Genomic DNA, 25752 nt, shown 5'->3' on the forward strand with positions numbered 1-25752 from the left:
CGGGGTCAGCGTGTGGTTTACGCTCGTAGCGTGGGTGTTGCCCGTCTTTGCTGGTTGCTTCTGCGGGCTAGGATCGGTGGAGAAGAGGAGGAAGCCGAAAGCGCCGAGACACGAGGAACCACAACCTTACCCGCAGAGCGCGGGGCCTTATGCTCGAGTTCCGGGACCTCCATTGAATGCGTACGGGGAGAGGGAGGTTAGCGTGCCGCTGAAACCAGATAACGATCTCGAAGGCAAGAAGAGTGAGGATGCCGATCCTTACAAGTCGACGAACCAGCTAGGATATAGTTCGAACAATCAGCAATATCAGCCTAGACGACATCCTAGTTCGCAGGGTTACGGGACTTACCCGCCTCAAAGAGATCCGTACTCGACGGGCTACTATCAAGAGTACAGGAATGGACATGATGAGAGGGATGGGACCTCAGGAGGTCTGGATGTCGGAGCTGGGGCGGGAACATTTGCAGGAATAGGAGCTGGGGCGGCGGTGGCGGCGGCTGCATTAGGAGGTTTCGGGCAGTATCCGGTACAACCTTTGTACGAGCAACAGCTGCAGCCTTATACCCAGCAGCACGGTCAGGATCCTTGTGAGTCTACGAAGCAGAGCTATTCAGCGTTAGCGACCGAAAGCGCTGACTCTGCCGGTTGACTTCGGATTCGGGCTTATAGACGGTAACAGCTCTGCCTACGCCTATACTCAACCTGAACCCCAACCTCAACCTATGCCCATGCCCGTGCCTGCCGCTCGAGCTTTATCGCCACAATCGCAGTTTACGAATACGACTGTGAACAGGGTAGATCCTTATACGAATCCGGGCTACATGCACGATCGAGTCCCGTATCCTAGTCGCAGCCCGCATCCTGAAACACAATCGGATGCGTATGGCGGGTACGAAACACCAAGTACAGCCCGACCGATGGACAACCCGGCGGGCTACGGACAATCTTACTCTCAACCACAGATGAACGAAGGGACCCCTCATTTCCCTCCGAGCGGTGAGCTGCCGACCTATGCGCTTGCGGCGAATACGACATCGCAGGTTCAAGGCCAGCCGGCTCGACTAACGGGATCGAACGACAAGTCGGGGGGTCATTTTAGATAGAATTAGCTCGTATTCCAACCTTGATCCCGAGCTGGTCCTCCTTCGAGCTGTCTGCTTCTCGTGTATCCTGGTTGTATCGTATAGTATATCGTACTCGTCACAAACGGCCCAGTAGCTTGGCTGGTTACGTGAGGAATCGAGGTTGAGCCTAAACCGGTCTCGGTCATATCCGGAAGATCCGACCAGACTGATCATTACCCACATCAGCTCATGCTACCGGGTACTACGTAACTACTCTCGTTTCTGTATCAGCTTTGGACCACTGGAACACCCGAGATCGTCCGCATACAGCCATGACCAGCCTTCTTATCTGCATCGCTGAGATCTCACCTCGATCGGGATCCGAGCAGGTCCCTCAAGAGGACGTCTTTGCCGTACTGGAGAGCAATCTGAAGACGACGACCGAAGTCGTCAAACGGGTCGCAGCGGAAGGAGCCGACCTGGTTGTCTTCCCAGAGTATTGGCTTCAGGGTCTAGTACAGGATCGAGAGGTTGGTGCATCAAATTGCGCGGGCGGTGAGAATGACGTCGGCTGACAAGGCGTGTTTTCAGTACTTGGTGCATCCGGCACGATACCTTGTGAAGTATCTGCAGCATCTGGCCAAGACTCACAATGTATCCATTTGTGGAACTATTGTTGAGCCTAAAAGCCATCAGCCTAAGCAGGAACCATCGGTCTCGCCATTCAAGCATCTCGAGGATGAGAACTTGGAAAGCAATGGCGACGTATGGACGAGCTATATTCGACGGTTATACAGCTCTGACGAGCCTGCGACTTTATCTGCACCGCATGCTAGGGAAGGCGATGACAAGGACATGCCTGCGGTCAAATCGGGCAGGGAACACGATGATGAGCGCGTCGAGCAGATGATCAACGTGGCCTACGTTTTCGAAGCGGGGACTGGCAAGGCTGTCGGCCGTTACGTCAAGAGGAACCTTTGGATCTCGGAGAGGGACTACCTAACGTCCGGAGAAGATGAGCACGAAGTGTTCGAGCTGAAGGGTATCAAGATGGGCTTGTTGATCTGTCAGTGCCCGACTGTCTTGAAGCCTGCATGTTGGCATCAGTTCTGATTTGGTCCTGCACAGGCTGGGACTTGGCCCATTCGACTGCCGCCGGAGCTTTAGCACAACAAGGTGTCGACGTGATTCTCGCTCCGACCTACTGGTTGGCAATCGACAGCGAACCGTGAGTACAACAATCCAGCTGAGACAAGACTCCGGTTGATATCCCCACGTCCACACATAGCGCATCGACAGAATTCGACCCTTCTCCGGATTACGAGGTCGACCTCGTCCGCTCGCTATGCTATACCCGAGCTTTCGAGACCGAGACCGTCTTGGCCATGTGCAACGCCGGAGGACCGAGGTCAAAAGGATTCGCAGGCGGTAGCGGCGTCTGGGCTCCGTTCAAGGGCAACCTTCGAGGACGCCAGATCGCGAGTGGCATTCAGGATGAGCGCGGCGATGGCTATGAGCCGGCAGTCGAGCTCTTTGACGTCGAGCTGGACAGACTGCTCAAGGTCGCCAGGGAAACGTACCAGATTCGCCAAGATTGGAATAGACAAGCCGGACGTTCATGACGATACTGTATTCGATATTTGTATTTTCCCACATCGCGGGGCGTAGGTACAAGATGCAAACTGGTCTATTCTATTACAAGAGGAATCGCTATGTGCCATATTATAGTGTATCCGCTAAGCGGCAGGGGCAAGAACGACAAAACAAGAGGAGAGAAAAAGTCGAAAAGGTATGACTGTGCGTTTGTATGTGCTTGTGTATGTGCTACCCGTGACGTTTGCGGTCCGGCTCCTAAAGATCCCTTCCTCTTCCACTACGCAGGACCCTTCCACCGAGCCCCGCCGCATCCCTCAGATCCGCGAGAGACTTGGTAAGACTCTTCTTCATCCCCCGACCCAACCTCGTCCTGCTCGTTGGCGTCGACAACTCGGCTTCTGAGGCGAGGGCATGAGCCGAGTTCGCATTCGAGCTCAAATTTTGCGAGGGCGGCGTAGGCGGAGGCGATGCCAATGTCAAGGTCGAAGTCGAGGTCGTGCTCGACGTAGGTCCCCGTACGCTACTCGCCTTGACCGGACTGGGAGCGAGCGAGACGGTGCTCGTCCTCCTGACCCTATCCGTCGCCGGCGTAGAAGCCAATGACGAAACGCTCGAAGGGTCCCCGTAGCTCGGGGTCCCTCGTCTAGCGCTACTTCCACTACCAGGGGTGGCGAACTGTTCTGCAAACTTGTCTCGGCTCGGAGTTTTACAGACCGCCTTGAGCTTCTCTCCAGCCAACGCGGCCAGGTCGATCCAGCCTAGGGGAGGAACGTTCTCTTGCCCTTTGTCCGCTGTCTCTGGGTCCGCTTCGTCGGTAGAGGCGATGCCTGTAGGAAAGGGCACCTTGTTCTTCCCGACGTGCTTGATGTTCTCGGCCGTATATTTGGGTGTCGCGGCCGGGGTGACCGTTCGGACCACTTCGTCTCCTAAATCAAAGTACCCCTGTTCCCGCCTGACCGCCGTACTACTAGCCCCATTGACCGCCTGATCGCTCCACACTTCGAACCCGACCGCATGGACATCGGCATTCGGATCCATCTCGACCGGCATGATCGTTCTATCCCCATCCTCGTCCCCGTTCTCCAACCCGTCTTGTGCGTTCATCTCAACATCGGTCGCCACAACGGGCGTGGACCCGACCGGACGAAACTTTTTGCTCATAATCGGACTGGCACTGGGCGAGTCTCTACCCGTCCACGTGCGTTTCTCGTTGATAGAGATGGCCGAGGTGGATGTCTTTTTCGGAGTGAGTTTAGGGGAAGGACGGAGGGTCGGCCTGGTGGTAGGCAATGTTGGCATGGTAGGCATTGTCGATGTCGATGTGGAAGTACTGGCAGTGATAGAAGTGTCGGGATCGTCGTCCATCATCATCATGGACAATTTACTCCTAGGTTGATTAGGCTTCGTCGAACTGCACGATTCGAGAAGGCCAGATCGACAAATTAGCCATCTCGTCAGTCGAGAGAGAGTCAACTTGTCTCTAAGTGAACACTCACCTGCTACTAGGAGAAGCAGAGCCCATCATCCCCATTCCCATCCCTACGAACAGTCGTCTAGCCGGAGACTGTTGCTCCCACGCGGCCTCTTCCTCGTCATCAGAATCCAAGTTGATCGTCCCCGCCCGTTTGGGCGTGAGGTCGCTATCGACTTCCATCCGCTCGACCTCGTTCCGAGCAGATCTGGCTCTCGTGGATAGTTTCTTGTTGACGTGGGTGGCGTGGAGAAGGTCTGGCCCGGCGGTGGGGACGACCTTTTTCGACCCTTCCTTTCGCGTCGACGAGGACGAGGATGAAGCCGGGACGGCCTTGCTTTTCACACATTTGCCCATCCTTTCCGATATCGATGTCGACGTCGATGTCGATGCTGAGGTAGACGGTGATTTGGTTGTTGAAGTCGACGTGGAGGTCGATGTGATTTGAGGGGAACAGGCCGTGCTTCTCAACGAGAACCCTGAATGTAGGTCGAACTTGCAAGGGAACAGACCGAGCGGGAGGGGGCTGAACGGTTTGCGATGCGAAGATGTTGTCGTTGTCGGATTTGTGGTTGTGTTTAAAGGTGAAGAGGTAGAGTTGGAGATGGAGATGGTAGGAATCGTCTGTTCAGTCCTCGTTCTCGAGCGAGTGGCAGGTGTGGAACGCGAAGTAGTCCGGGAAGAAGAAGAGGAGGAGGAAGCCATCGTCGCAGATCGCGGCCAAGGGAAGGGGGTGACAAGGTTATATGAAGGCCTGAACGGATCGTCCCCTGTTGTCTCTTCTCTACGACCGGGGAGTTTTTCTGGGTTTGTCCGGTTTGATGTGATTTGACTTGTTTCTGCCTTTGTCCGAGAAAGAGAAGAGGAGAGAAGTCGATGATAAGAGGTGGATCACCACGGAGATGTGTAAAGGGGAAAGGAAGGCTGGAGAGGCAAAGGAGGAGAGGAGGCGAGAGGGACGATCCGGGAAAAAGGTCGTTCGATTCGATTCCAATCTGATCTGGACCGAGAGGGCGAGACTGGTGGATATCGCTTCGAGGTTGGGCCTGGACGATCCGTTTAGTGTCGAGAACAATGAGACTAGCTAGACCAGGTAGTATGTGTCGGAGTGTTTAGATGTCTGAGGGATGGATGCGTGAACAAAGAGGTGAAAGGTAGCATGTATGAGTACAAGTGTATGAAACCGAGAGAAGTGAGATCGACGTCGACACCCCAAAGGCTAAGGCTAAGGGGGTCGCGTCAGGAGAGAGTCGCGACGCGAAAACTAAATTGAATCGGGAGAAGAGGGGGAAGGGGGGGCGGCAACTTCAACAACAGCACAGACGACCGATTAGATTCACACCATGCAAGACCTAGAGTCGACTCGATTGAGATCCAAACCGACCCCTATTATTCGAATCAAAGGGGAACTCTGTTTCTAATACTCGCAACACCTCTTTCCTCTTTTGTCTTTTTACCACTTTGGGTCGGATCTGAATCGCCCGCGGATGCAAAGAAGAGCGAATCGTCATATCGGAAAACTCGCTTGGCCTTGCGCTTTCTCACGCGTACGTCATCATGGAAGCATGGAACAGGGTTCAAAATATGATCGTCAAATTCGTGACATAGGAGAACGTTCAAACTACAATCAAATCGATTTGTAGCTCAACGGGGTATGGTTAAAAGACATTATGCGGTGGCCTTCTTCCTCTTTGAACCGACCATCACATCCTCATCCCCGTCCGTGGTCGTCGCAGCTCCACCTCGACTCGGTGTCCCGTTCGCTCCCTTTCCAGACACCTTGCGTTGCTTCTTTGAAGCGCTCCCTGAAGGTGTCCCCATGGGCGTCGAAGGAGGTGGTGCTCCCTTACCCAACGCCGAAGGAGTCGCAGGCACAGCAGTCGAAGAAGCAGCGGCCTTTTGCGCAGCCTGCGCGGCCTTGGCCTTGGGTCCGATCAACTGACCGAACCATCCTCGCACTTCCTTTTCGGGTATCATCCTGCCCTCCGTGGAACGGGAGACGTCACGTACTCCAGCTCCAGTGCCGGTCCCGGTGGATGCGGCTGAGACGGTCACCTTGGTCCGAGGAGCCGAGTCTTCTTCCTGGTCCGCATCGACCGTAGAACGGGAGGACAGGCTCATAAAGTCGCGAACAAAGGCGTCGAAGAGCAGACTCGAGGGGGGAAGTGACACGTTGGGAGCGTCAAAGACGTCCGAGTATTTGCCTCGCTTCTCCCGGGTAGTCGTAGCGTTGACAGGTCGCTCGTCTTCGTCTTGGTTTTGCAATCGTTGGTGCGCCGACTGCACATCGACAAATGTGTCTTTGCCAAACATCTCTTCCCAGATCGACTGGTTCTTGACCCCAGAACCAACGACGTCAGCGGTGCCGGTCGGCGTGTCCGTCAATAACCGCTCGAACGGCTCGACGTGAGCACCGAACCGAACCAGTTTGCCATCTCTGGCGAGTCCAGTGTACTCGATTGAGTCGTTGGCAGTAGGAGCGGGAGTGACGACAGCCTGAACAATACCGAACGGTATGACGTGCTTTGATAGCGATACTGGCGATGCCACTGAGAAGACTTCGATCCGGGTGATCTTCTTGCCGGCATCGAGGCCGATGAACTGGTCCTCTTCAATAGCAGGTAGGCAAGCCGAAAACATGCCTTGCTCCCGAGTCCATACAGGATCACACGAGAGCAGGTCCCAGACGACGAGCCCGCCGCCCTGTTCACGGTCGCCTCGGACCACCAGGTATCGTCCGGTCGTCCCGAGGAAGAGGAACTGGGCAACCGACTTGATGTCGGCGGATTCAAGCGTTCGGACAAGGGTATTGGTCGAGGTCGTCCAGAGCGTAAGGAGCGGCCCCTGAGCGAGAACGATCAGGGTACCATCCGGGGAGAAGGCGGCAGCGGTGATGGGTTCCAGACGGTAGCTGAATGATGACCTGAGCGCCCAGAAGGCTTTATGGGGAGCAAAACCAAGTCAGTGCTCAGTCGAAGAAGAAATGTCAAACGACGAAAGAGGGAAAGGACAAGGATGACCGCGTGGGCTTCTCTCAGTAAGGTGTATTATGTTTAAGAAGAAGAATACGTTGTCCACATTGATTGTTAAGACTGTTGAGCTTTGATAAAGCATCATTGTGAAGCCGCGGTGGGAAGGGAGGAGACACTTCGAGAACAGAAGAGGATTCGACACTAACCTTCTTCGAGCGCAGCTTGTTTCTTGCCTAGTTACCGAGGAAATGAAGACGAAAGTCAGCCAGCATGCTATGAACACGACAACTCGAAACGATCCAAGGCCTCGGCGACACCGATCAGGATTGCAGAACAAATGGTCCACAGCCCTCCGAAGAGGTTCAGTGAAAAAATTAGAGTTTTATGTGATTGTTGATCATCAAGAGGTGTCGCCAGCGTCGAGGCCAAAGAGTTGGAATGAAGCAGGGATCACGACGACATCGAACCGAAAACTCACCAGGTCCCTTCTGTCCTACTTCAGCCAATCCACGCTTGACGGTCCAGACCTTGGCGGTCCCATCGCTACCGGTGGTCATGAACAGCCACCCGGCGCCTCGTCGAGTATCCGGGTTCGATCCAGACAACGGGGCAGGGGCAAAGCTCATACTGGTAACATCGTGGAACCCGTGAACACGGTCGAGCTGAGTGTTCAGCACGTAGCCGTTCTTTCCGGTCGCCCAGAACCACAGTTTGACGGCCGTGACCTTTCCTCCTCCTTGTTCCGTATCAGCAGGACGAGTTTCGTACGTTGCCATCCATTGTCCCGCTTCCGAGGATGCCGTAGCAGGCGAGAAGACGACCGTAGATACCTTGATCGGGATAATCTCCTTGTCGGCGCGGGAGACACGGTTGGAAGGGACAACTTCGAGGTCGAAAACCAAAGACGATGTCGAGGGCTGGAAAAACTGTAATGTCGACGGATGGGACGAAGCCAAGACCATCGAGCGAGTCGGGGCATGGTAGGCGAGCGGGTACCTTTTGCCCAATTGCAAATCCCGGTCGAGCTTGTTGATGCGAGCACGTTTGCCGACTGGCAAGGCCTTGTTGGTAGCAGCACCGACCTTGACAATCGAGCCGTCGACGAATCCGCTCCAATACTCTTCTTCGGTGCCTTCAGCGTGACCCATAGGCTTGACGCCGATCCACTCGAAACTCGTCGCACCCACGCTCAATCGGGCCATAAAGCTGTTCTTGAGCGTGTCGAGGTGCCAGGTGACGAGTACGTTCTCTTCTCCACCGGACAAGAGTTGCGAGCCGTGAGTGGTAAAGCAGAGGGCATGCACTGGGTGAGAGTGCCAATGAAGTGCCGTCGAGGCCAAAGTCACTTCGCTACCAGAAGATCCGATCTTGTACCAAGCGTCCGTCGACTTGGTGGCAGATGAAGCGGCGTTCTGCTGCTGAAGCGTCCGATAGGCTTGGATCAAGCCACCTCGATAAAGCCGGACGAAACCGCCCTTGTCACCGGTCGCGAACCACTCTTCATCACCACGCTTAACGATGGACCCGGCGGCATCGGATGGACACCAACGGAGACAGGTCACGCCGATGTCGACCGCAATCTTGACCCAAGCGTCCGAGCCCGACTTGACGCCGAGTTTTCGCACAAACACGCCACTGTCAGCGATGATAGACAGGTAGGTGCCGTGCGGCGAGATACGGATGTCGGAGACGGGCAAGTTGATCTGTCCGAGACGGACGATGTGCTTCGATAGCTGCCCGGGTTGCGACTGGCCCGAGGCCGAGGTGGTCTGAGGTACACGAAGCGGGATCCGAACAAGCTTGGTCAAGATTTGGTGATCTAGGGCACACGATACGATAAGCACGAGGATTGAAGCGGATATTGTGCAAGATGAAGGCTTACCTCGACTAGCGGCATCGACTGCGAGGTATGCGAACGCTTTACCCGACTCGGTCCCCACACTCATCCTATCGATCTTGACTCGACGGCTCTGCTCTTCATCCTTGTGTTTTCCTCCAGCTGAGATCATGGCTTCAGCCACGTCCAACGTCCTGATCAACCGCGAGTCGGTCCAGCTCCAGACCTTAACGGTACCATCCTCGGAGCAGGTCACGAGCTCGAGGGGATTCAGAGGATGAAGGTGGAACGAGGTGATAGGTGCCGAGTGTCCCGGCGATGATCCTGAAGGAAGGGTGGAGACGAGAGCGTAGTCCGGTGGTGACGACTCGTGGATGAGTATCTGTTTGCCCGAAGCTACAAAGTGGAAGCTGTACAAATAAAGCTGACGTCAGCCGTAGCTCGATACGAAGCTGAAGTGGACGATGAGAACTCACCGACCATCCTGGGTCCAGACAGGGGACTGTGCGTTTTCAAGCCGCTCAGCAATAGTAGACGATTGCCAAGGCTGATAGACCTGACCGTCCTGGTCATCGGCGGAATCTAGCTCGTCCTCGGGCAAACCCAATGCCGAAGCCCGATCACGTCGCTCTTGTCGAGCTTTTTGTTGACGTTCCCACCATCGGGCAGTCTTTTCGTCTATCTCCTTGGGAGTCGCATCGGGGTACTTGACTCGAAGCTTTCGTTTCTTTCGTTCGAGGATGGCGGTAGGGTCCGAAGCATCATCGTTCGAGGCGCGTTCTTTACCCTTGATCGAGGGTTTAGTGGGGGTGGACCTCGAGGGAGGGAGACGGGAAGACGAAGCTTCTGCAGAAGAAGACAACGTCGATACCATCGAAGGGAATTTAAGGGAGTAGAGGGTATTCGACCTGAAATATATATGCAAAGGAGCGAGTCGAGTGGTCGGGGAGCACCTTTCTTTATAGACGAGAAGGGGGTGCACCGCGCGAGGTCACGCTAAAAGATTTTAGCAACGCGAGGGAAGAGAAGTGGGTCTACATAAAAGCGCAACTACCAAGCGCAGTGACGTAAACTAACGCCCCATCATCACGTGACCAAATCCCGGTTGAGGACCACGACCAGCCCAGGCTGATGACCAGCCTAGATCAGCAGTAATCAGATCACTATTAGCTATTATATCTATTATCCATAAGACTGCCAATCTTTCAAAACACCTCCATCCATTATCACGATAGCTACGATCGGGTTCTCATCCCTCCTCCAATGAATTCTCACCGCGATTCGTCCTCGGTCGTCGACCTCAACGCTCCTCTTCTCAGCGCACATCGTCAACACGATCAACACGACCCCGACCACAGCCGTCGCCAGGACGAAGACGTCGACCAGACCGACCTCGATCTGGAGAACAGCAGCGAGACTATCACCGGGTTTCAACCTCCTGACCGCAAAGAACTCGCCACGATGATCATCTCGGGGACCGTCGTCGTCCTCCTGAGCGTCGCTGCCGGGTTGACGACCGTGTTTGATTGGGTCCTCTGAGTCGACTGAGATCGCTCCATGAAATGATGCAAGGCGACCGCAGTGCTCTCTCGCACCGTACTATGCTACAGTATTCATATTGATATCGATACCAACATCGGTCATCATTATCAAGCGGTGTGGGGCTATACCTGGAACTACTCCTACTCGATCTCGCCTGAACCCTACTCCACACACTCGGTCGAATCGATCACCCCGCTACCGAGACACCATGTCCCACGTTCGTCCCATAATCCTACCACTTGGCCTGGAGATACTCCCTTCTCCGGGGTTTCGAACCGGATCTCTAAGTCGGAACTGAACGGGACAAGCAAACATGGGTACGGGTCAGGATGATTAAGACTAACGCCGCAGACTCGGTGGGATCGCGATGGGCGATGTAGACATACCACATTCGACGGACGACCGCGGGCACATCCCTCATCCGATGTCGCACCTGACATCTCGCCCTCACCCCTCCTTCCTCATCCAACCCATCCGGCGGAACACCTGCGATCCAACTGAACTCCTTCGCACTCGTCCTCAAGGCACGACAACAAAGCGCCTGATGGTCCGCTCCGGGTACCACGACGACCTCGTTCGTTCCCACGCGCTTCGAAGCGACGAACCATTTCTCCTTCATCCCCGGGATCCGAGCTCGCTGGCCGATGGTGTAGTGCCACAAGCCAGCGTGTTGACCAAGAATAGTGCCGGTTGGGGTAATCAGGTGACCCGGAGTGGGTTCTGGGGTAGTGTATTGGCCTGTTCGATCACACGAGATACGTCGGGTCAGCTCGACTCGGTACTCTGCAATGCACTCCAGGCTGAAGGGGGACCTACCGACAAATTCCCCAAATTTGCCCCTCTTCTCCCCGATGAAACACACTCCCATCGACTCTTCACGCTCAGCTGTGGGCAGTCGAAACTTTTTGGCCAACTCTCGCACCTCGGTCGATTTTGTCAAGTTGGCGAGGGGGAACAAGGCCTTTGATGGACATGAACGTTTTGTTCGAGGAAAGGAAAGACGAGAAAATTTGGGGGGTGTAGCTGGACTGAGCAGGCGTTGCAGAATCGGGGGAAAGATGGCGGAACGGAACTCACTCTTGACAGTTGAGACTCGCTGCAGCTAGACAAGTAGTACGTCTGATCTTTGAGCTGGTCTGCCGAACGTAACAGCCTCGTCCTGCCTTCTGAGGTCTTGTCTGTAGCCGCGTAATGGCCTGTATGATCGACATCCATATCATCACACCATCCTCGAATTTACACTACATTGCGGCTTTCGACTTACCGGTGGCCAACCACCCTCCCCGCTCGGGCAATGCCTTGTCGATAAGTGCCCCAAACTTGACGTGCTTGTTACACGAGACGTCCGGATTGGGAGTGGATCCGGCTTGCCATGCTTGGACGGCGGGTTCAAAGACGTGTAGCCAGTATTCTTGCGAGAGGTCGATCTGAGAGTCGGTGGATCAATACAAGGTCAGATGGTCGAAACTCAAATTAGCAGCTTGAATGAAAAACGTTTCCAGTTGCCGAGGCTCAAGCTCTCGGCCGATACCCATGCTAGTATGATGGTCGTCTTGACTCACCAGCCTCACGGGCACATCCCAGACCTTGCACACCCTCTGAACGTCCTCCCAGTCCTTTTCCCACGCACAGTCCGTCTCCCAAGAAGGATGGTCCGATTCGGATAGGAGCGGGGACCAGTTCCGCATGAAGATCGCTGAGATGTCTAGGTCGCGAGAGGGGTTTAGTGGGATTTGACCGTGGGGGTTGATGGAGGATGCAAATGAGGCCGAGGAAGAGGGGTGATTGGGGAGGGTGAATGGGAGTTTCTGAGCAAGTTCCGGTGAGATACCCGGAGGTAGATGCGGAGAGGCGAGGAGGGACAGGGCGACTGAAGAGTCGACACCGCCGGACATGGCCACGACCACTGGAACATGACGATATCGTGCACAACATCAGCTGTCGATCCCATTGTCGGTATCGATCCGCCGATTCGAGTAAGATGTACAAGGTGTCGCTCACCTTTGTCGCCCTTCTTGATACCCAGACTTGCAAATCCGCCCCGATCTCGACCAATGCCTCGACCTGCATCCAGACTAGTAGTAAAATCCCGCCGTCCATTCCGAGTTTGACCTTCGGGCTTGCTCTTGCTTCGATGACGGGCGAATGTGCGGACAAGGCGCAGAGTGCGTGTGACTGACGGGTTCATCCTTGTCGATTGTATGGAGTAGGCTTCAGAAGAAACGTCGTGAAGCGGCCACGAGGAAGAGTCGGAGAATTAGCAGAAGTGTTCAAGAGGCAAGAATCAGGTCGCGCTCGTCGATCTCCCAACTTTTGCGGCTCTGTTTACGATGTGAGATCTGCCCGAGATTTCGCAGCAAGTGGGATCGGGATGTTCCGGTGCCGCCGATGCCAGATAAAGGCAACTCTAGGTCACAGAAAATGTACAGTCTGATGGAGGGTCTTGACTCGCTGGCTACAAGTTTCAAGCAAAGAGCAGGTCGAGGTCGAGGTATGACATCGATGAGGCGGTGGTATGAACGCCGTCGGGGATCAGACGGGTCGACTCCGAGTCTCAGCTCAGAAGCGTAACGACGATGTGCAACGAGAGGTATGATGCATTCATCATATTCAAAGCTACATAGCTACGATATAGACATCTTGGCCTCTTGGTCTCCTCTGCAGAGCACAGCCTGGAAGAGTCAATAACCCGCTGGTCTGGTCGTATTAGGAGACCTCATAACGATCTGTTCCGCGTCGACGTCCCCCCCCGAGAATCACTTCGGTCCAGCACCCATTCACTCACGAGGTCGCACGACAAACACCTTTCCTCGTTCCCCTTTCTCGCAGCCCGGTCCTGCAAAGCGATCAGCCGGCAACTCGACAACGACACAATGCAGCAAGGAGATCAAAGAGGACCTCCTAGAAGAGCCCAGACTGTCAGTCCTTCTGGTTTCAATGCCGAGGACCATCATCGAGGAGTTCGACATGGTATGTCGAGCTGAGAAGATCAGATTCGGAAGCGTCTTTAACGCACATTCCCCGGCTGACATCACTCTATCACGTCCATTGCCGATATTCCGACGACAATTCCAGCTCAATCGAGTCATTCACTGGGAAATCCCGGAGAAGCTGTCCCGCTAGCCCCTCCCATCGACTCTTACCCTCTGCCCGGGGCCGCCGAATACCGTCGATCACCTCCTTCGTCTTTTTACCATGCTCAAGGACAAGCACCTCCAACAGGCTCACACCCACCCCAGCCTCAACGCGGATATTCTTCCTACTCGCAACACTCGCAAACACAATCGCAATACGGAGGGGAAGATCAGGGAAGGCCTTTATCGGATGATGTCGGAGCTGGGTTTGATAGGCTCAGTATTACGAGTCATGATCAGGTCAACAATGGTAATGGCGGTCAGGCCTATCCGCTATACAGACAGCCGAGTAGCATGTCCAATAGTTCAGGTTACGCTAGGTCTAACAGCGCCGGACCGGGATATCAGCCGCAACAACAGGCACAAGGAGGTTACCCAGCGAGCGTGTACAGTGTGGATAGAGGCTATACGCCGGGAATGGACCCGGTCTACGAGTCGGAACCGGGGAGGCGAGGGAGTCAAGAAGATGGAAACGGAATGGGAATGGGACCAGGGATGGGACCAGGGATGGGACCAGGTATGGGATTCACCCCGGCCAACCCTTACCTGGCCGCTAGCGATCATCTCGGTCTAGCCCCACCTCCCTCTGGACCTGGGCCTAGTCGAGCGCGTACTCTGCGTAACGTCTCTTCCACATCCGACGTCTCCACCCTCCATCGTACGCCGACGACCTCGATCGGATCGAGCAAGGCTAAACGTAAAGGCATCTCCGCCGCCATCGACGTGACGAAACCTCCTTATACCAAGGAATTCGTCGACGATTATCGGGCGAGGATGAAGATGGACCCCGATCCCGAGGCACAGTTCGCCTTTGCCAGGTACCTAATTGAAGCAGCCAGGAAGATCGGGGAGGACATGTCGGCGACAGATCCGAGGGCGGGGAAGAGGTATCGGGATGGCCTGCTAGCGGAGAGCTTGAAGAACCTGAAAAGGCTCGCCGCGGAAGGTGGAGCTGGCAAGGGAGAAGGAGGGTACCCAGAAGCGCAGTTCTTCTTGGCCAACATGTTTGGTACGGGCCAGTTGGGCTTGCAGGTGGATCATGAAAAGGCTTATCAGCTCTACATGCAAGCTTCCAAGGCCAACCATCCTGCGGCGACTTACAGGACGGCGGTATGTAACGAGCTTGGGGCAGGGACGAGGAAAGAGATGAATAGGGCGGTATTGTTCTACCGCAAGGCGGCGGCTTTGAAGGATACGGCGGCCATGTACAAGTTGGCCATGATCCTTCTCATGGGGTCGATGGGACAAGCTAGGAATCCCAACGAAGGGGTTGTGTGGTTACGAAGAGCGGCTTCTCAGGCGGACGAAGACAACCCGCATGCGCTGCACGAACTTGCGATGATCTATGAGGATCCGCGAGCGTTGAAGCTTCCCCCGAACATTTGCCCTCCTTCTATCGAGGCCGCAAGGGAACACTATACCGAGGCCGCACAACTCGGGTATGCACCGTCCATGTACAAGCTGGGCGTGGCGTACGAACACGGTCACCTAGGCTGTCCGGTGGATCCAAGACGTTCTATCGCCTGGTTGAGCCGGGCCGCGGAGAAGGGGGATCCCGAGGCGGCTTTGGCGTTGAGCGGGTGGTTCTTGACGGGTGCAGAGGGAGTGTTGAAGCAGGACGATCAGGAGGCGTTTCTCTGGGCTAGGAAGGCTGCGAATAAGGGCTTGCCAAAGGCCGAATTCGCATTGGGTCGTGAGTGTCGCATCATCCAGGTCATACAAATTTCGCGCGATGGCTGATTGACCCTTGTCACCGCTGTATTGCAGATTACATTGAAGCTGGGATTGGCGTACCTCAAAATTTGGAGATGGCTAAACATTGGTATCAGCGTGCTGCCAGTAAGTACAGTCTCTCGAGGCGACATCTCTTGGGTGACCCTTGAACACCCAGCTGACGCCTTTGATCTCGCAGCGAGCGGTTCGGAACAAGCGAAGAAACGGATAGAAGACTTGGCTAAACGTAAACGACCTGCAGGACGACCTTCGCGGCAAGAGGCCAAGGCGGAAGGGTGTGTGATTGCCTAGAAAACCCTACACGGGAATGTAGAGACGTAACCGAGCAATGAACGATATAATACAACGGCATCGAACGGAGCCGATCGCGGTCAATACACTAGCACCAAAGAGTACAAGTCGATGCCGAGCCCCTACATGATCAAGCAGATTGGCTCAATCTCCTCTGGCTTGGGTTGGCCAGGCGGAGGAGGAGGTTCTTGCATCGATACTGGGGTTACGAGGCCGCTAGGGATAAGGAGAATGATAACAAAGGAGGGAATGGTTGGTTTCATAGATAGAGGCGGAAATGAGTCTGAGCCGAGACTCGGCGTCGACCGTAGTATCGCATGGGAGCCGGTGAACGGGTGACGACATGATGTAGGATGCGGTCGGTGTACTACTTGTGACATCTCCAAATCTAGACGACGAGATACGGCTTTACGCTTTACAGATCGATCCGAGCTCACTATATAGAACATGGAACCATCAGATATGATTCGGAGACCATCCGGCGCTCCCGCGATCTATCAGCAACAGTTCCCCGTGATCCCGCCGTCTCCTTTCGCTCTCACCGATGACCTGTTCACGGGTTTGAACTTGAAGCCGCTCTTCGATGAGTACATCGGTGAACCTGAGGAACATCAGCCAGAGAAACAGCAAAACATCAAAGAGGATGAGAAGCGAGGGAGTGCCGACCCAGATGCGAGTGCGGGACCGTCGACGCCGACGTCGGCTCCCGTCAAGCGGGAATGGAAGAAGCCGCCGAAAAACTATGACCATCTGTTGGGCGGTCTGCCGGGTAAGTCTTGTGACGGGATGTAGATTACAGCAAGACTAGGGTGCAGTGTCGGCTGACACCTAGTCATACATCCATGTACATCTACGTTCACAGACCCTTACCCGCTCGGCACTCAGCAAGTCACACAGCTCTTGCCTTTTCTCGGTGTCGTTGTCCTGGAAGACAAGCTCCCTCCCGTGATACCTGATCCTCCGGGCTTCGTCAGACAAGACCTTGGTAGTAAAGACTTTCGGTTCGCACCGATTCTGGATCCGAAGTCGATAACCGATGTTGGGGTGGTGACGCTCAGAGAGGGGAAAGCTAGGGGTGTCAAGGATGTTGTAAGTTTATTCTGTTTCGAGACTGGATATCGATGCACTGGATACGACCTGTTCATGATTATTGGCTATGTGTATAGTACACGAATGGACAAAAGAATCCCAGACGTATCAAGGGCGGCCCTCCACCAGGCCCTGATCAACTCAGTAAAAGTCGCAAGAAGAGAGATGCTCAAAAGGCGAGTTCCTATCTACATTGCCGCCAACCGAATTCATCCCGTCCAGATATTCAGACGCTTGAGACTGACCTTCTTCCTTGATCCACTTGATAGGCTCGCAGCGAATATCACGCCCGTAATCGAGCTACAGCGCCTGGTCAGCTTGAACATTCCACCACGTCGAACTACGACCTCACCGTCGGTTCTCCTCGTTCACCCCGCACACCTGGGACACCGGGAACACCCGTACCTCGACCGAGAACGCCGGGGTATGCTAGTCCGGGCTACCGACCTGGACCCGGATCTAGGGTCGGTACGCCGGGATATGCCAATAGCCCGAGGCCTTAAAGGTCAGAGTTGCAGGCGAGCAGAAATGGCGGTCTCGGGAATTTCCCTATTCATGAAACCTGAAAGACAGCAGGCGATGCGGACAAACCCGTTGCGGGTTCCCAAATTGTCATCTGGTACCATGATTGGATCTTGCACCATCACGTATCGCGGAAATCCCCAGGCCCAAGCTCTAGGGCGGGCAATCACAACAATTTGCATTGACGGCACGCCCCCTATCAATCAACATAACGACATTCCATAACGATCATCAACGCGCCAAATAATGCCTATCCCGAATTTGTACCCAAAGAAAGATTAATTGGATAACTGGTCTACCGTCGCCATCGCCGAGATGAAGGCATTCGTGCGGCCCCGGCGAAACATACTCAAGATGTTCTCTTTCGATGTAACAGTCTCGCCCGGATGCGACCATGACGATTAAACCGATACGATTCCGTAAAGATCGTATCAAGAGTAGTCTGCGACATTTGGTGTCATCGTTGTAGCTGGTCCAGGTCTGACCAAAGGCCCATTTGTGGTGAATAGATTCGAGGTACACATCTTGGTTATCTATCTTAAGTCACCGTCCTCGGCCTTTTTCGAATTGAGAGAAGATCGGATCCTTCGGCCGTTTCCCTTTCGTGTTCGTCGTCGGGTCTTTCAGCCGCTTCCCCTTGGTATTTGTCGTCCTCCTCCACTTGTCCACCGCCATCACCTTCCCGTCTGGTTATGAAAAGGTCCTTTAGCGAATCGAAAGACCGCATGCATGGATTGCCGCCTTGTGTTCGCATGAAGAGAGAACGGAACAAACAGAACGACTGGAGAAGCATTCCATCTTTGCTTCGCCAGATGCGACGCAGACCCACCTGTATGCATCTCGATGAAAACACGACATGGACATTGTTCCTGTATCGTCGACTGTTTATCGTGTCTGACGAACTCGAACTGATTCGATAACCACTCTCGGTACGGTCCCCACCAAAATGTCGTTAATTGTGCTACAGTGAAGACTAACTCATATACAACCCGTCAACTCATCCCTCATGCCCCATGCCTCTATTTGCTCATCGCCGACTCGGGCCCATCCCCTGATAACCCCCACTCCCACCAGAAATCTTTCGCCCGGCCCTAGCTTGATCTTCGAGCATCAACCTTTCCGCTGCCGTCAAGAACTTTTTCCCGGCCAGATGTGATTTCGGGGTGGATGAAGGGGTGGATTCTTTGGTGGATTTCGATGACTTGGAGGATGTTTTGAAGATGTTGGTAGGGGCAGCTCGTTTCAAAGGGTTAGGAGCTGGTTCAGTCTTGACCTTTGCCGTATTTGTCATCGTGACCGTTGGCGTAGCAACCGGAGTTGAGGGTGATGCCGGTTCATTCTTGACCGCCTCTGCCGGTTCAGTTTTAACCGTCCCTTCCGATTCACTTTTGAACGTCTCCTCCGATTCAGTCTTGACCGTGTCTTCCGGCTCAGTCTTGACTGTCTCTTCCTTCGGCTTGAGACCCCCCAAGTTCAAGCTCAAGGAGACCTTTTCCCCCTCGGCTCTCTGTAACCCTTTCGCTACTTCCCCCTGTCCCCTAGCCTCCGCCTGCAACCTCGCCCTCTCCATCTGTTCCCGCAACTGCCTCCTCTGTCTCTGTTCGTCGTCCATATCTGCCCGCTCCCTCTTCTGCATCTCCGCCTGCCTCGCCAAGGCTTTTGGAGAGTTATCCACCCATTGGATCCAGAATCCCTTTTCGTTCTCGTCCACCCGGACCAGACCTTCCCGACCCATATACTTGATGAACTCGGTGAGGGTGACCCATTTGGTAGAGTTCATGTGGATGTGATGTTTGTCCTGGATATACTCGTTGTAGACGGCGTTGGCGCGGACTCGCTGGGTGTTGTGTCTGAGTTAGAAGCGAGGGAAGGTTAGCATGAAGTGTGGAAACTCTGAAGACGAGATGAATGCGCTCACCTTCTCGAGAGCAAAGTCAAGAACTCGTCCTGGAAATCTTTGCTAAAGGTATCAATATGCTTGCCTGCATTCTCGCCGACGACCAGCATCTGACGTAAATGCCTAAAGTGACCATAGCGAGATCAGTATTTCAATTCATCTGGATGCCAGGGTGGAGCTCAGACTCACGACTCGGATTGCGAGTGCATCTTGAATCCGTTCTCGTCCCGACATTGTTTCTGACAGACCTGACAGTACCATACTAGCCGGCCAAGACCTATAATTGGGTGCAGTGCAAAAGCAGATGAGTTGGGCGGTTGTGGCGAGATATCGACCTCTTCCGAGCTACTCACCCTTGGCCTTGATGGCATTGCCGATAGCTTTCGCTGAACCTGCTTCTGCTCGTGGCATGGTGAAGTCGTAGTAAACTGTAACTCAGACGAGATCGTGTGGAGTTCCTGTCCGATCCCAAAGCGATGATGGATCGCTCGCTCACTCGATGTGAAGTCATAAAGGCGAACAAGAGTCTGTTGATGATGTGCTGCTCCTAGCCTGGCTGAGTGAATAATTTGAAGATTTCGACACGTCATTGAGTGAGTCTCCTGCGGCGCTGCTGGTTGTTTTCTTTGATAAACGGTTGATCACCCAGGAGATCGGCGATCGTCATACCCATCCCCCCTGCAACAATATCATGCAGCAATTCAAAACATCGTCTCGATCGGATTAACAGCACGGACAGAGCTTTGGCAGTGGTCGTAGTGATCAAATCCGTTTCACACCATGCAAGCCATCAAGCAACTTCAAAGATATGCTTTTCGAGCTCCGGACCAGCGCGTAGATAACCTCGTCGTCGGTGCAGGCGTCATTGGACTGGCCGTGGGTGCCAGGTTGAGGGAGATGCGACCGGATGAGACGACTGTGGTGGTTGAGAGGCACGGAAAGGTGATCCGGACGGGATAATAGATTCTTTGAGATCGAATGTGGCTGATCATATGTCATCATGCCTATGTCAGATCGGGCAGGAGACAAGGTAAGAAGCGACAAACACAGCCAATGATAGCTGCTACTGGCCTGACATGGGCACCCTTGCTTCAGCTCTCGGAATTCGGAGGTGATCCACGCTGGAATCTACTACCCCTTAGACTCCCTCAAAATGCGGTATTGTGTCCGAGGCAGAGAGCTCATGTACGAGAGGTGCGAACGCCTCAGTATTCCACACCGAAAGACGCAAAAGGTGAGTTAGCCTACACAAACCAGATGAACGTCGACAGCGGAAGAACTCAACAAGAATGCTGCTCGACGTTTTCCCAGATGATCGTAGCTACGACGAAAAGCCAGATCATGTACCTCGATCGGCTTCACTCGGATCTCCAAGAACCGATTCTCAACGACCCTTCCTACTCCCCCTCGGGCGAAGGCGTACCGACGTATTTCATTCTGCCAAACGAATGCAAGGATATGGAGCCCGACCTGGGCTCAAACGTGTTGTGCGCAATGTTGAGCACGGAGAGTGGGATTGTGGACAGTCATGCCGTCATGGACTCGCTACAGGCCGAGATCCAGGAAGAGCGGGGTGAGGGGAGCGGGAGTGTAGCCCTGGGTACAAAGGTCGTAAGGATAGATCCAGGTCAGCGCAGTAATCAGTTTGCTGTGCAGCAGGTAGAAGGCTGATCTATATAAATCTGGATTTGATCTGATCTAGACAAAGAAGGTTGGGTGGTCCAGACCATCACAGGGGCGTCCTCTCAACCGGACGCTATCCTAACGCGTAATCTCGTCCTCTCGGCGGGGCTTAGTTGTGTCAATCTGTTGAACCCATTGTTGCCGCGACACGAACAGTTGACAGCGCATTACACAAAAGGTCAGCCGAGAGCAGCTCGATGCGGTTTACCTCATGTGGCCTAGCTGATTGAACGATTCGCAGGCTCGTACTTGTCTTACAAGGGTCCCGGTGTCGGATCAGTCTCGAGATTACTCTATCCATGTCCGGAACCAGGTCTAGAGGGTTTAGGAACGCATCTAGTGAGCCAAGCTGTACGATTTTCATACACGCCTTCGAAGCTGATCCACACGCCCAGACGCTGGACTTGGCGGGAAACGTCAAGTTTGGACCCGACGTCGAGCCTATCGCCAGGATCGACCCAGTAGACAAGCCTGGGATGGACGAGGATCAGGATCAGGATTGGTGGGAACGGCATTTGAGGCCGTCGGAGGGGCGTAAGGATGAGATGGCGCGGGCTATCCAGGATTACGTGCGTTTCCAGTATAATTTGCTGAGCGGGTAGATACTGAGATACCCTCTTACAGCTACCTGGCATCAACCCAGACAACTTACAACCCGATTATGCTGGTATCCGACCAAACTTGTCCCCGCCAGGCAGCGGGTTTACCGATTTCCACATCAACTTTGACCCGGATTCACGTCCCGGTCTGATGGCGCTCTGCGGGTTCAACTCGCCAGGGTTGACGAGTAGTCTGGCAGTAGCGCAGGACGTCGAGGCGTCGCTGCCTAGGAACTAGCGGCATCGAGCGATATGAAACATGTCGACTCTTGATGCTCTGGTCTTTGCGTGCGGCTTCATTGGCTGGTCGGGCATTGTCGTTATCGGATCGGGCCTTTTGCATGATCACGTGACAGAAAGCTGACGTTGACCGATGGGCAACTCACTGAGTCTCGTTCATGAAAGACTGATATTCAGCCAGTCACTATCACTTTGGCTTGAATAGCTGTTACCTTGTAGCTAGACCATCCCTCTGATATAGATCGGCAGGCGTCGAAATAGACTCTATGCATGCTGGCGCAGATGATCTCGAGGTCAAGACTGCGGATCGCAACTCGGACCAGAAAGAGCCCTATGGTCTAGACGTCTTGCCCGTCATAGCTCGACATGGGTCTTTGACATGCCCAAAGAACGGCCGCAGAAGCCTAGATCAGGACCCGGCAGCTCCTACTGTACCAGATGCCGGACAGTATCGCGGTCTCGAGCAGGCTGATCATGAGCTCGATCGACCTAGCCTTCGGGAGACCTTCAAGACCCATCGAGTCGCCGTACTCTGGTCGCTCGCTATATCAGCTAGCATCGTAATGGAAGCGTACGATGCGAGTCTGATTAGCGGGTTCTTTGCTCTGCCTGCGTTTGCGAAGAGGTTCGGCACGCAGTTGGAGAATGGGAAGTGGAATATCGAGTAGGTATTCCAAACCTTGTTCTTTAGGTCGTCTCTCATCCATTCCACTGTTCGATATCGCTTGGCTTACAAACCACTCTTTACTTGTAGCGCCGGAACTCAGACTCTCCTCCGGCAGTCTACCAAAGTCGGTCAACTCGTCGGTCTCTCCCTTGTAGGCTACTCGGTGGACAGGTTCGGTCAACGTCCGACCCAACTCGCCGCCCTGGCGTCTCTGGCACCTATCATTGCCATGCAAGTGTTTGCTCCAAATGTCGGTGTATTGATAGCTGCACAGACTCTCATTGGGCTACCCCTCTCTACCTTCTTGACGCTGAGCAATGGTGAGTCCACGCGTACTACCAGTAAGGAATCGAAAACCAGCTCATTCATGCCCTCTGACCCGCAGTCTATGCTACCGAGATCACGCCGCTTGCTCTTCACCCGTACCTTACCACCTGGACCCAAATCTGCTGGACTCTTGGTTCGCTGCTCGCGAGCGGGGTACTTCGCGCCTATGTCAACGACCTGACGGAATTGGCGTACAAGGTTCCTTTTACCCTTCAATGGGCTTGGCTGTTGCCTATCGCGGCGATTTGCATATCCGCCCCGGAATCGCCAGTATGGTGTGTCAAGACAGAGCGACACGACCGTGCGGCCGTGGCGATTCGTCGTCTTGGTGGAAAGTGTATCACGCAAGCGCAAGTGGATCGGCGGCTCGATGAGATCGATCGGACGAACCGGATAGAGGCGAAGACAGCCACGCATATATCTTATGCCGAGCTGTTTCGAGGTACCAATCGGCGTCGGACTGAGATCGCTTGCATCACGTTCGCCATTCCTTGCCTCTGCGGTTTCGTTCTGGCCAACTCGACCTATTTTATGCAGCAAGCCGGCCTGGACCCTTCGGCCTCCTTTTCCATGACGGTCGGAGCAGCGGGCATCGCCCTTGTCTGTTGTTTTGGAACATGGTTCATTCTCTCGAAGTGCGGAAGAAGACCGGTCTACCTGCTCGGACTGAGTGTCTTGATCGTCGCGCTGCTGGGCATAGGCGTCTTAGGAATCCCGGCTCCGACGTCTGCCTACGCGTGGGCGACGGGAGGACTATGTTACGTATTCGCTGTAACATATTATCTCACCGTCGGACCCGTGACCTACACAATCATCACGGATATTCCGGCGACGAGATTGAGACCAAAGACCGTCGTCCTAGCTCGAGCGGCGCACGTAACGACGGCCATCTTGAGCAATGTCCTCCATAACTACCAGATCAACAAGACAGCCCTCAATTGTAAGTGCCGAACTTCCTCTAACAGACTCGTTCACACTGTGCTGATTTCTTACGGCTTATGACAGGGCGAGGCAAAGCAGGATTCTTCTGGGCAGGATCGTCTGCGCTTTGCCTGACATGGTGTTACTTCCGCTTGCCCGAGACGCGTAAAAGGTCGTCGATCGAGCTGGACGAGTTGTTCACGAAAAGGGTACCAGCGAGGATGTTTGCAAGAACTGTCTTGGACGGGGCGGTAGCACATGACTTGGGATCGACTGAAGCGTCGACTGGTAATAAAACTACGGAAACTCCAGCGAGAGTCTCAGCAACGCGAATGTGATGGCTCTTTTCGAAGCCAGACCGTCATCGCTTGTACGATTTCACGATTAAGAATAGATGCGGAAGCACGTCAAGCAGCGCTCTGCGTTTCAAGCCGCGCGCGCGTGTACTGCCGAGCGATGTGTCTGAAGATCGTAAGGAAGGTGTGAGCTAGGGTGAACCAATGACCATACCTTGTAACCGATCCTGGGAGCTATCACTTCGTCAGAGTCTTGAGACAAAGACAACGGCCGGGCCGGGTAACCCATTCGAGGAATAGCCTATGATACAGCTTCATTGATTTATAGCCTGTAGCGTATTTCTTCGTACCAACCGTCAGATGAAAAGACTTATATAATAATATATATGAGGCCCGCGCATCTTTCGGCGTCTGTCCCGGGCCAGACACAATTCGCAAGAGAGCGTTGAATAATCATATATAGTATTATTGGTACATGATCATTTATCACACGTCCAGGACAAGATAAAACAGGGTACGGGAAACCTATCGGCAGGCGAGCACATCAACGTTAGTTCATAGTCTGTCGAGTGATTGTGAATCTGCGGCATGATGAACATATGAGATCAGCTACTGAAGTGAGCTCATCGTAACGGTAGAGAGCAGCCGTCCAACTCACCCGAACGATGAGTCAAGACACGCTCGAGCCATCTCCAATTCAAGGCTCTCATTGACAATGGTTTCGCCGCCTTCCTCATGAGATATAAGGTGGTAGCTTGGTCTGACAGCGGAGACAGATGTATCACTTCGGCTCTGATTGTTTTCAACAGAGGCTAAGTTCCATACCAGAACAAGGTTGTACATACAAACTCACCTGAAAAGAACCAATATCCGTGTACTGTTGAGTCCCTGGAGGATCAACTAAGGGAGGTAGGTCTGCCACTGAACCAAGGCAAGATTCTGTCCAGTCGGGCTTTTGTGACCGGAGCATGAGCAATTGGTGCTGCATGCACCATTGTTCTTGCTTGTCTCCCTGCCACCATCCCTCCGTATGACCCTTTGCTGACCAAATCCTCGCCCAGAATGCTTCCCCATGCGGAGCATTTGGCGGGAATCGCGGGTGCAGGGCATCGGATCTCCATACATAAGCGAACTCTTCTGACGCAAAGAGACGGGTTTGAAGGAGACGAAGGATCGCCTCTTGTCCTCCTTTACATCTCAGGCTCTTGATGTCATGAGCTCCTGGCCAGCGGTGACCACCATTTCCGCCTTCCATAACATCGTCTTTGGCCTGAACAAACCATTCATGCTTGACCAAGTAGTAGCGCACAGGTAGGAGGATCTGATGGTTTTTAGGATGCAGTACTGACCTTGAGTACTGCATCAGCACATCGCCATTGGGCAAGAGCCTGAACTGGATACTCCGGTGGCCCTGTTGACCAAAGGCCTCATGATTCAGAGAGGTATCGTTCCGGTAATAGCTCATGTTTGACTCAAGTAGATATGGAGCTGTCAGTCACGGCCGGCTTCGGTGGCATCGTGACAAAGACCAAATGGCTGCCTGTATATATACGGCACCCACGACCCGGTCATTGTTCTTATGACGTGACTACCTGAAAGGATCGAGTGAGGCAAATTCTAGTCGATCTCCCAAGGCAGTGGGCGAGGCCCACGCGGTGTGACATGAGCCTAAAAGGAAGGCCAGAGCATGTTCAAGTGAGATTATTATTGCAACTTCTGTCGTCATGCCGATCATGCCGGCCACGATTCCGACAAAGGAATACTCTCATAACCCTGACCCTCAAGCTTCCGAGTAGAGCTTGCTTGTATGACAATCAGTGTAGATAGCCCTGTATTATGTATCATGCGTATGTTCGTCTTCGTAACAGTC

At 54.0% G+C, this 25752-nt stretch overlaps 11 protein-coding genes across 11 annotated transcripts; 6 read left to right on the plus strand and 5 right to left on the minus strand.

Annotated features, from left to right (window-relative positions):
• Nucleotides 1-1223: 1223 nt before the first annotated feature.
• On the plus strand, nucleotides 1224-2690 carry HD553DRAFT_294020 (carbon-nitrogen hydrolase). The gene is made up of 4 exons (XM_046178448.1): nucleotides 1224-1594; nucleotides 1656-2130; nucleotides 2193-2292; nucleotides 2353-2690. Exons 1-4 carry the CDS (start codon nucleotides 1397-1399, stop codon nucleotides 2684-2686), a joined length of 1107 nt encoding a protein of 368 aa, XP_046038150.1. The 5' UTR covers nucleotides 1224-1396; the 3' UTR covers nucleotides 2687-2690.
• Nucleotides 2691-5278, minus strand: HD553DRAFT_334448 (uncharacterized protein). The gene is made up of 2 exons (XM_046182144.1): nucleotides 4157-5278; nucleotides 2691-4071 (listed from the first exon to the last, which is right to left on the minus strand). The coding sequence occupies exons 1-2, from the start codon at nucleotides 4834-4836 to the stop codon at nucleotides 2916-2918; spliced, it is 1836 nt and encodes a 611-aa protein (XP_046038151.1). The 5' UTR covers nucleotides 4837-5278; the 3' UTR covers nucleotides 2691-2915.
• A 423-nt stretch (nucleotides 5279-5701) lies between these two features.
• On the minus strand, nucleotides 5702-9886 carry HD553DRAFT_308095 (WD40-repeat-containing domain protein). Its single transcript, XM_046179499.1, has 5 exons — nucleotides 9417-9886; nucleotides 8986-9350; nucleotides 7582-8922; nucleotides 7310-7336; nucleotides 5702-7070 (listed from the first exon to the last, which is right to left on the minus strand). Exons 1-5 carry the CDS (start codon nucleotides 9812-9814, stop codon nucleotides 5800-5802), a joined length of 3402 nt encoding a protein of 1133 aa, XP_046038152.1. The 5' UTR covers nucleotides 9815-9886; the 3' UTR covers nucleotides 5702-5799.
• A 249-nt stretch (nucleotides 9887-10135) lies between these two features.
• HD553DRAFT_197798 (uncharacterized protein) lies at nucleotides 10136-10646 on the plus strand. Its single transcript, XM_046177074.1, has one exon. It carries the CDS (start codon nucleotides 10204-10206, stop codon nucleotides 10477-10479), a length of 276 nt encoding a protein of 91 aa, XP_046038153.1. The 5' UTR covers nucleotides 10136-10203; the 3' UTR covers nucleotides 10480-10646.
• On the minus strand, nucleotides 10644-12377 carry HD553DRAFT_328267 (tRNA-specific 2-thiouridylase; the record flags this gene model as incomplete). Its single annotated transcript, XM_046181861.1, has 6 exons — nucleotides 10644-10776; nucleotides 10869-11220; nucleotides 11299-11443; nucleotides 11560-11678; nucleotides 11747-11909; nucleotides 12045-12377. 6 exons carry the CDS (start codon nucleotides 12375-12377, stop codon nucleotides 10644-10646), a joined length of 1245 nt encoding a protein of 414 aa, XP_046038154.1.
• A 769-nt stretch (nucleotides 12378-13146) lies between these two features.
• Nucleotides 13147-16052, plus strand: HD553DRAFT_308103 (putative activator of Chs3p). The gene is made up of 4 exons (XM_046179500.1): nucleotides 13147-13452; nucleotides 13558-15309; nucleotides 15384-15455; nucleotides 15529-16052. The coding sequence occupies exons 1-4, from the start codon at nucleotides 13356-13358 to the stop codon at nucleotides 15639-15641; spliced, it is 2034 nt and encodes a 677-aa protein (XP_046038155.1). The 5' UTR covers nucleotides 13147-13355; the 3' UTR covers nucleotides 15642-16052.
• Nucleotides 16024-17770, plus strand: HD553DRAFT_197827 (uncharacterized protein). The gene is made up of 3 exons (XM_046177075.1): nucleotides 16024-16410; nucleotides 16504-16906; nucleotides 17000-17770. The coding sequence occupies exons 1-3, from the start codon at nucleotides 16089-16091 to the stop codon at nucleotides 17475-17477; spliced, it is 1203 nt and encodes a 400-aa protein (XP_046038156.1). The 5' UTR covers nucleotides 16024-16088; the 3' UTR covers nucleotides 17478-17770.
• Nucleotides 17771-18188: 418 nt separating this feature from the next.
• Nucleotides 18189-19692, minus strand: HD553DRAFT_334451 (domain of Kin17 curved DNA-binding protein-domain-containing protein). Its single transcript, XM_046182145.1, has 4 exons — nucleotides 19503-19692; nucleotides 19339-19426; nucleotides 19171-19272; nucleotides 18189-19102 (listed from the first exon to the last, which is right to left on the minus strand). Exons 1-4 carry the CDS (start codon nucleotides 19558-19560, stop codon nucleotides 18280-18282), a joined length of 1071 nt encoding a protein of 356 aa, XP_046038157.1. The 5' UTR covers nucleotides 19561-19692; the 3' UTR covers nucleotides 18189-18279.
• A 105-nt stretch (nucleotides 19693-19797) lies between these two features.
• On the plus strand, nucleotides 19798-21897 carry HD553DRAFT_294035 (NAD dehydrogenase). Its single transcript, XM_046178449.1, has 8 exons — nucleotides 19798-20091; nucleotides 20163-20179; nucleotides 20245-20383; nucleotides 20461-20776; nucleotides 20852-21010; nucleotides 21074-21171; nucleotides 21228-21401; nucleotides 21457-21897. Exons 1-8 carry the CDS (start codon nucleotides 19930-19932, stop codon nucleotides 21667-21669), a joined length of 1278 nt encoding a protein of 425 aa, XP_046038158.1. The 5' UTR covers nucleotides 19798-19929; the 3' UTR covers nucleotides 21670-21897.
• On the plus strand, nucleotides 21898-24326 carry HD553DRAFT_282388 (uncharacterized protein). The gene is made up of 4 exons (XM_046178156.1): nucleotides 21898-22335; nucleotides 22426-22658; nucleotides 22724-23605; nucleotides 23671-24326. Exons 1-4 carry the CDS (start codon nucleotides 21938-21940, stop codon nucleotides 23922-23924), a joined length of 1767 nt encoding a protein of 588 aa, XP_046038159.1. The 5' UTR covers nucleotides 21898-21937; the 3' UTR covers nucleotides 23925-24326.
• A 35-nt stretch (nucleotides 24327-24361) lies between these two features.
• On the minus strand, nucleotides 24362-25730 carry HD553DRAFT_368170 (uncharacterized protein; the record flags this gene model as incomplete). The annotated part of the gene is made up of 3 exons (XM_046184134.1): nucleotides 24736-25730; nucleotides 24541-24674; nucleotides 24362-24407 (listed from the first exon to the last, which is right to left on the minus strand). Exons 1-3 carry the CDS (start codon nucleotides 25345-25347, stop codon nucleotides 24362-24364), a joined length of 792 nt encoding a protein of 263 aa, XP_046038160.1. The 5' UTR covers nucleotides 25348-25730.
• Between the last annotated feature and the right edge of the window lie 22 nt (nucleotides 25731-25752).

The sequence above is a fragment of the Filobasidium floriforme genome, assembly GCF_021052385.1.
Source record: "Filobasidium floriforme strain CBS 6241 chromosome Unknown HD553scaffold_6, whole genome shotgun sequence".
NCBI lineage: Eukaryota > Fungi > Basidiomycota > Tremellomycetes > Filobasidiales > Filobasidiaceae > Filobasidium > Filobasidium floriforme.

Bases quoted from the DNA above. Each gene is read 5' to 3' on its own strand.
- HD553DRAFT_294035 (XM_046178449.1), top strand. From the start codon at position 19,930: ATGCAAGCCATCAAGCAACTTCAAAGATATGCTTTTCGAGCTCCGGAC. The intron at 20,384-20,460 runs GTGAGTTAGCCT...ACGTTTTCCCAG, and splicing joins CACACCGAAAGACGCAAAAG to ATGATCGTAGCTACGACGAA. The intron at 21,402-21,456 runs GTGCGTTTCCAG...ACCCTCTTACAG, and splicing joins CGCGGGCTATCCAGGATTAC to CTACCTGGCATCAACCCAGA.
- HD553DRAFT_308103 (XM_046179500.1), top strand. From the start codon at position 13,356: ATGCAGCAAGGAGATCAAAGAGGACCTCCTAGAAGAGCCCAGACTGTC. The intron at 13,453-13,557 runs GTATGTCGAGCT...CGACAATTCCAG, and splicing joins TCATCGAGGAGTTCGACATG to CTCAATCGAGTCATTCACTG. The intron at 15,310-15,383 runs GTGAGTGTCGCA...GCTGTATTGCAG, and splicing joins GGCCGAATTCGCATTGGGTC to ATTACATTGAAGCTGGGATT.
- HD553DRAFT_197798 (XM_046177074.1), top strand. From the start codon at position 10,204: ATGAATTCTCACCGCGATTCGTCCTCGGTCGTCGACCTCAACGCTCCT.
- HD553DRAFT_308095 (XM_046179499.1), bottom strand. From the start codon at position 9,814: ATGGTATCGACGTTGTCTTCTTCTGCAGAAGCTTCGTCTTCCCGTCTC. The intron at 9,351-9,416 runs GTGAGTTCTCAT...TTATTTGTACAG, and splicing joins GTCTGGACCCAGGATGGTCG to CTTCCACTTTGTAGCTTCGG. The intron at 7,337-7,581 runs GTGAGTTTTCGG...CTCGGTAACTAG, and splicing joins AGTAGGACAGAAGGGACCTG to GCAAGAAACAAGCTGCGCTC.
- HD553DRAFT_334448 (XM_046182144.1), bottom strand. From the start codon at position 4,836: ATGGCTTCCTCCTCCTCTTCTTCTTCCCGGACTACTTCGCGTTCCACA. The intron at 4,072-4,156 runs GTGAGTGTTCAC...CGAATCGTGCAG, and splicing joins TCTGCTTCTCCTAGTAGCAG to TTCGACGAAGCCTAATCAAC.
- HD553DRAFT_294020 (XM_046178448.1), top strand. From the start codon at position 1,397: ATGACCAGCCTTCTTATCTGCATCGCTGAGATCTCACCTCGATCGGGA. The intron at 1,595-1,655 runs GTTGGTGCATCA...GCGTGTTTTCAG, and splicing joins GTCTAGTACAGGATCGAGAG to TACTTGGTGCATCCGGCACG. The intron at 2,293-2,352 runs GTGAGTACAACA...GTCCACACATAG, and splicing joins TTGGCAATCGACAGCGAACC to CGCATCGACAGAATTCGACC.
- HD553DRAFT_334451 (XM_046182145.1), bottom strand. From the start codon at position 19,560: ATGCCACGAGCAGAAGCAGGTTCAGCGAAAGCTATCGGCAATGCCATC. The intron at 19,273-19,338 runs GTGAGTCTGAGC...TGGTCACTTTAG, and splicing joins ATGCACTCGCAATCCGAGTC to GCATTTACGTCAGATGCTGG. The intron at 19,103-19,170 runs GTGAGCGCATTC...CTTCTAACTCAG, and splicing joins TTGACTTTGCTCTCGAGAAG to ACACAACACCCAGCGAGTCC.
- HD553DRAFT_197827 (XM_046177075.1), top strand. From the start codon at position 16,089: ATGGAACCATCAGATATGATTCGGAGACCATCCGGCGCTCCCGCGATC. The intron at 16,411-16,503 runs GTAAGTCTTGTG...CTACGTTCACAG, and splicing joins TCTGTTGGGCGGTCTGCCGG to ACCCTTACCCGCTCGGCACT. The intron at 16,907-16,999 runs GCGAGTTCCTAT...TCCACTTGATAG, and splicing joins AGAAGAGAGATGCTCAAAAG to GCTCGCAGCGAATATCACGC.
- HD553DRAFT_282388 (XM_046178156.1), top strand. From the start codon at position 21,938: ATGCATGCTGGCGCAGATGATCTCGAGGTCAAGACTGCGGATCGCAAC. The intron at 22,336-22,425 runs GTAGGTATTCCA...CTTTACTTGTAG, and splicing joins AATGGGAAGTGGAATATCGA to CGCCGGAACTCAGACTCTCC. The intron at 23,606-23,670 runs GTAAGTGCCGAA...GGCTTATGACAG, and splicing joins CAACAAGACAGCCCTCAATT to GGCGAGGCAAAGCAGGATTC.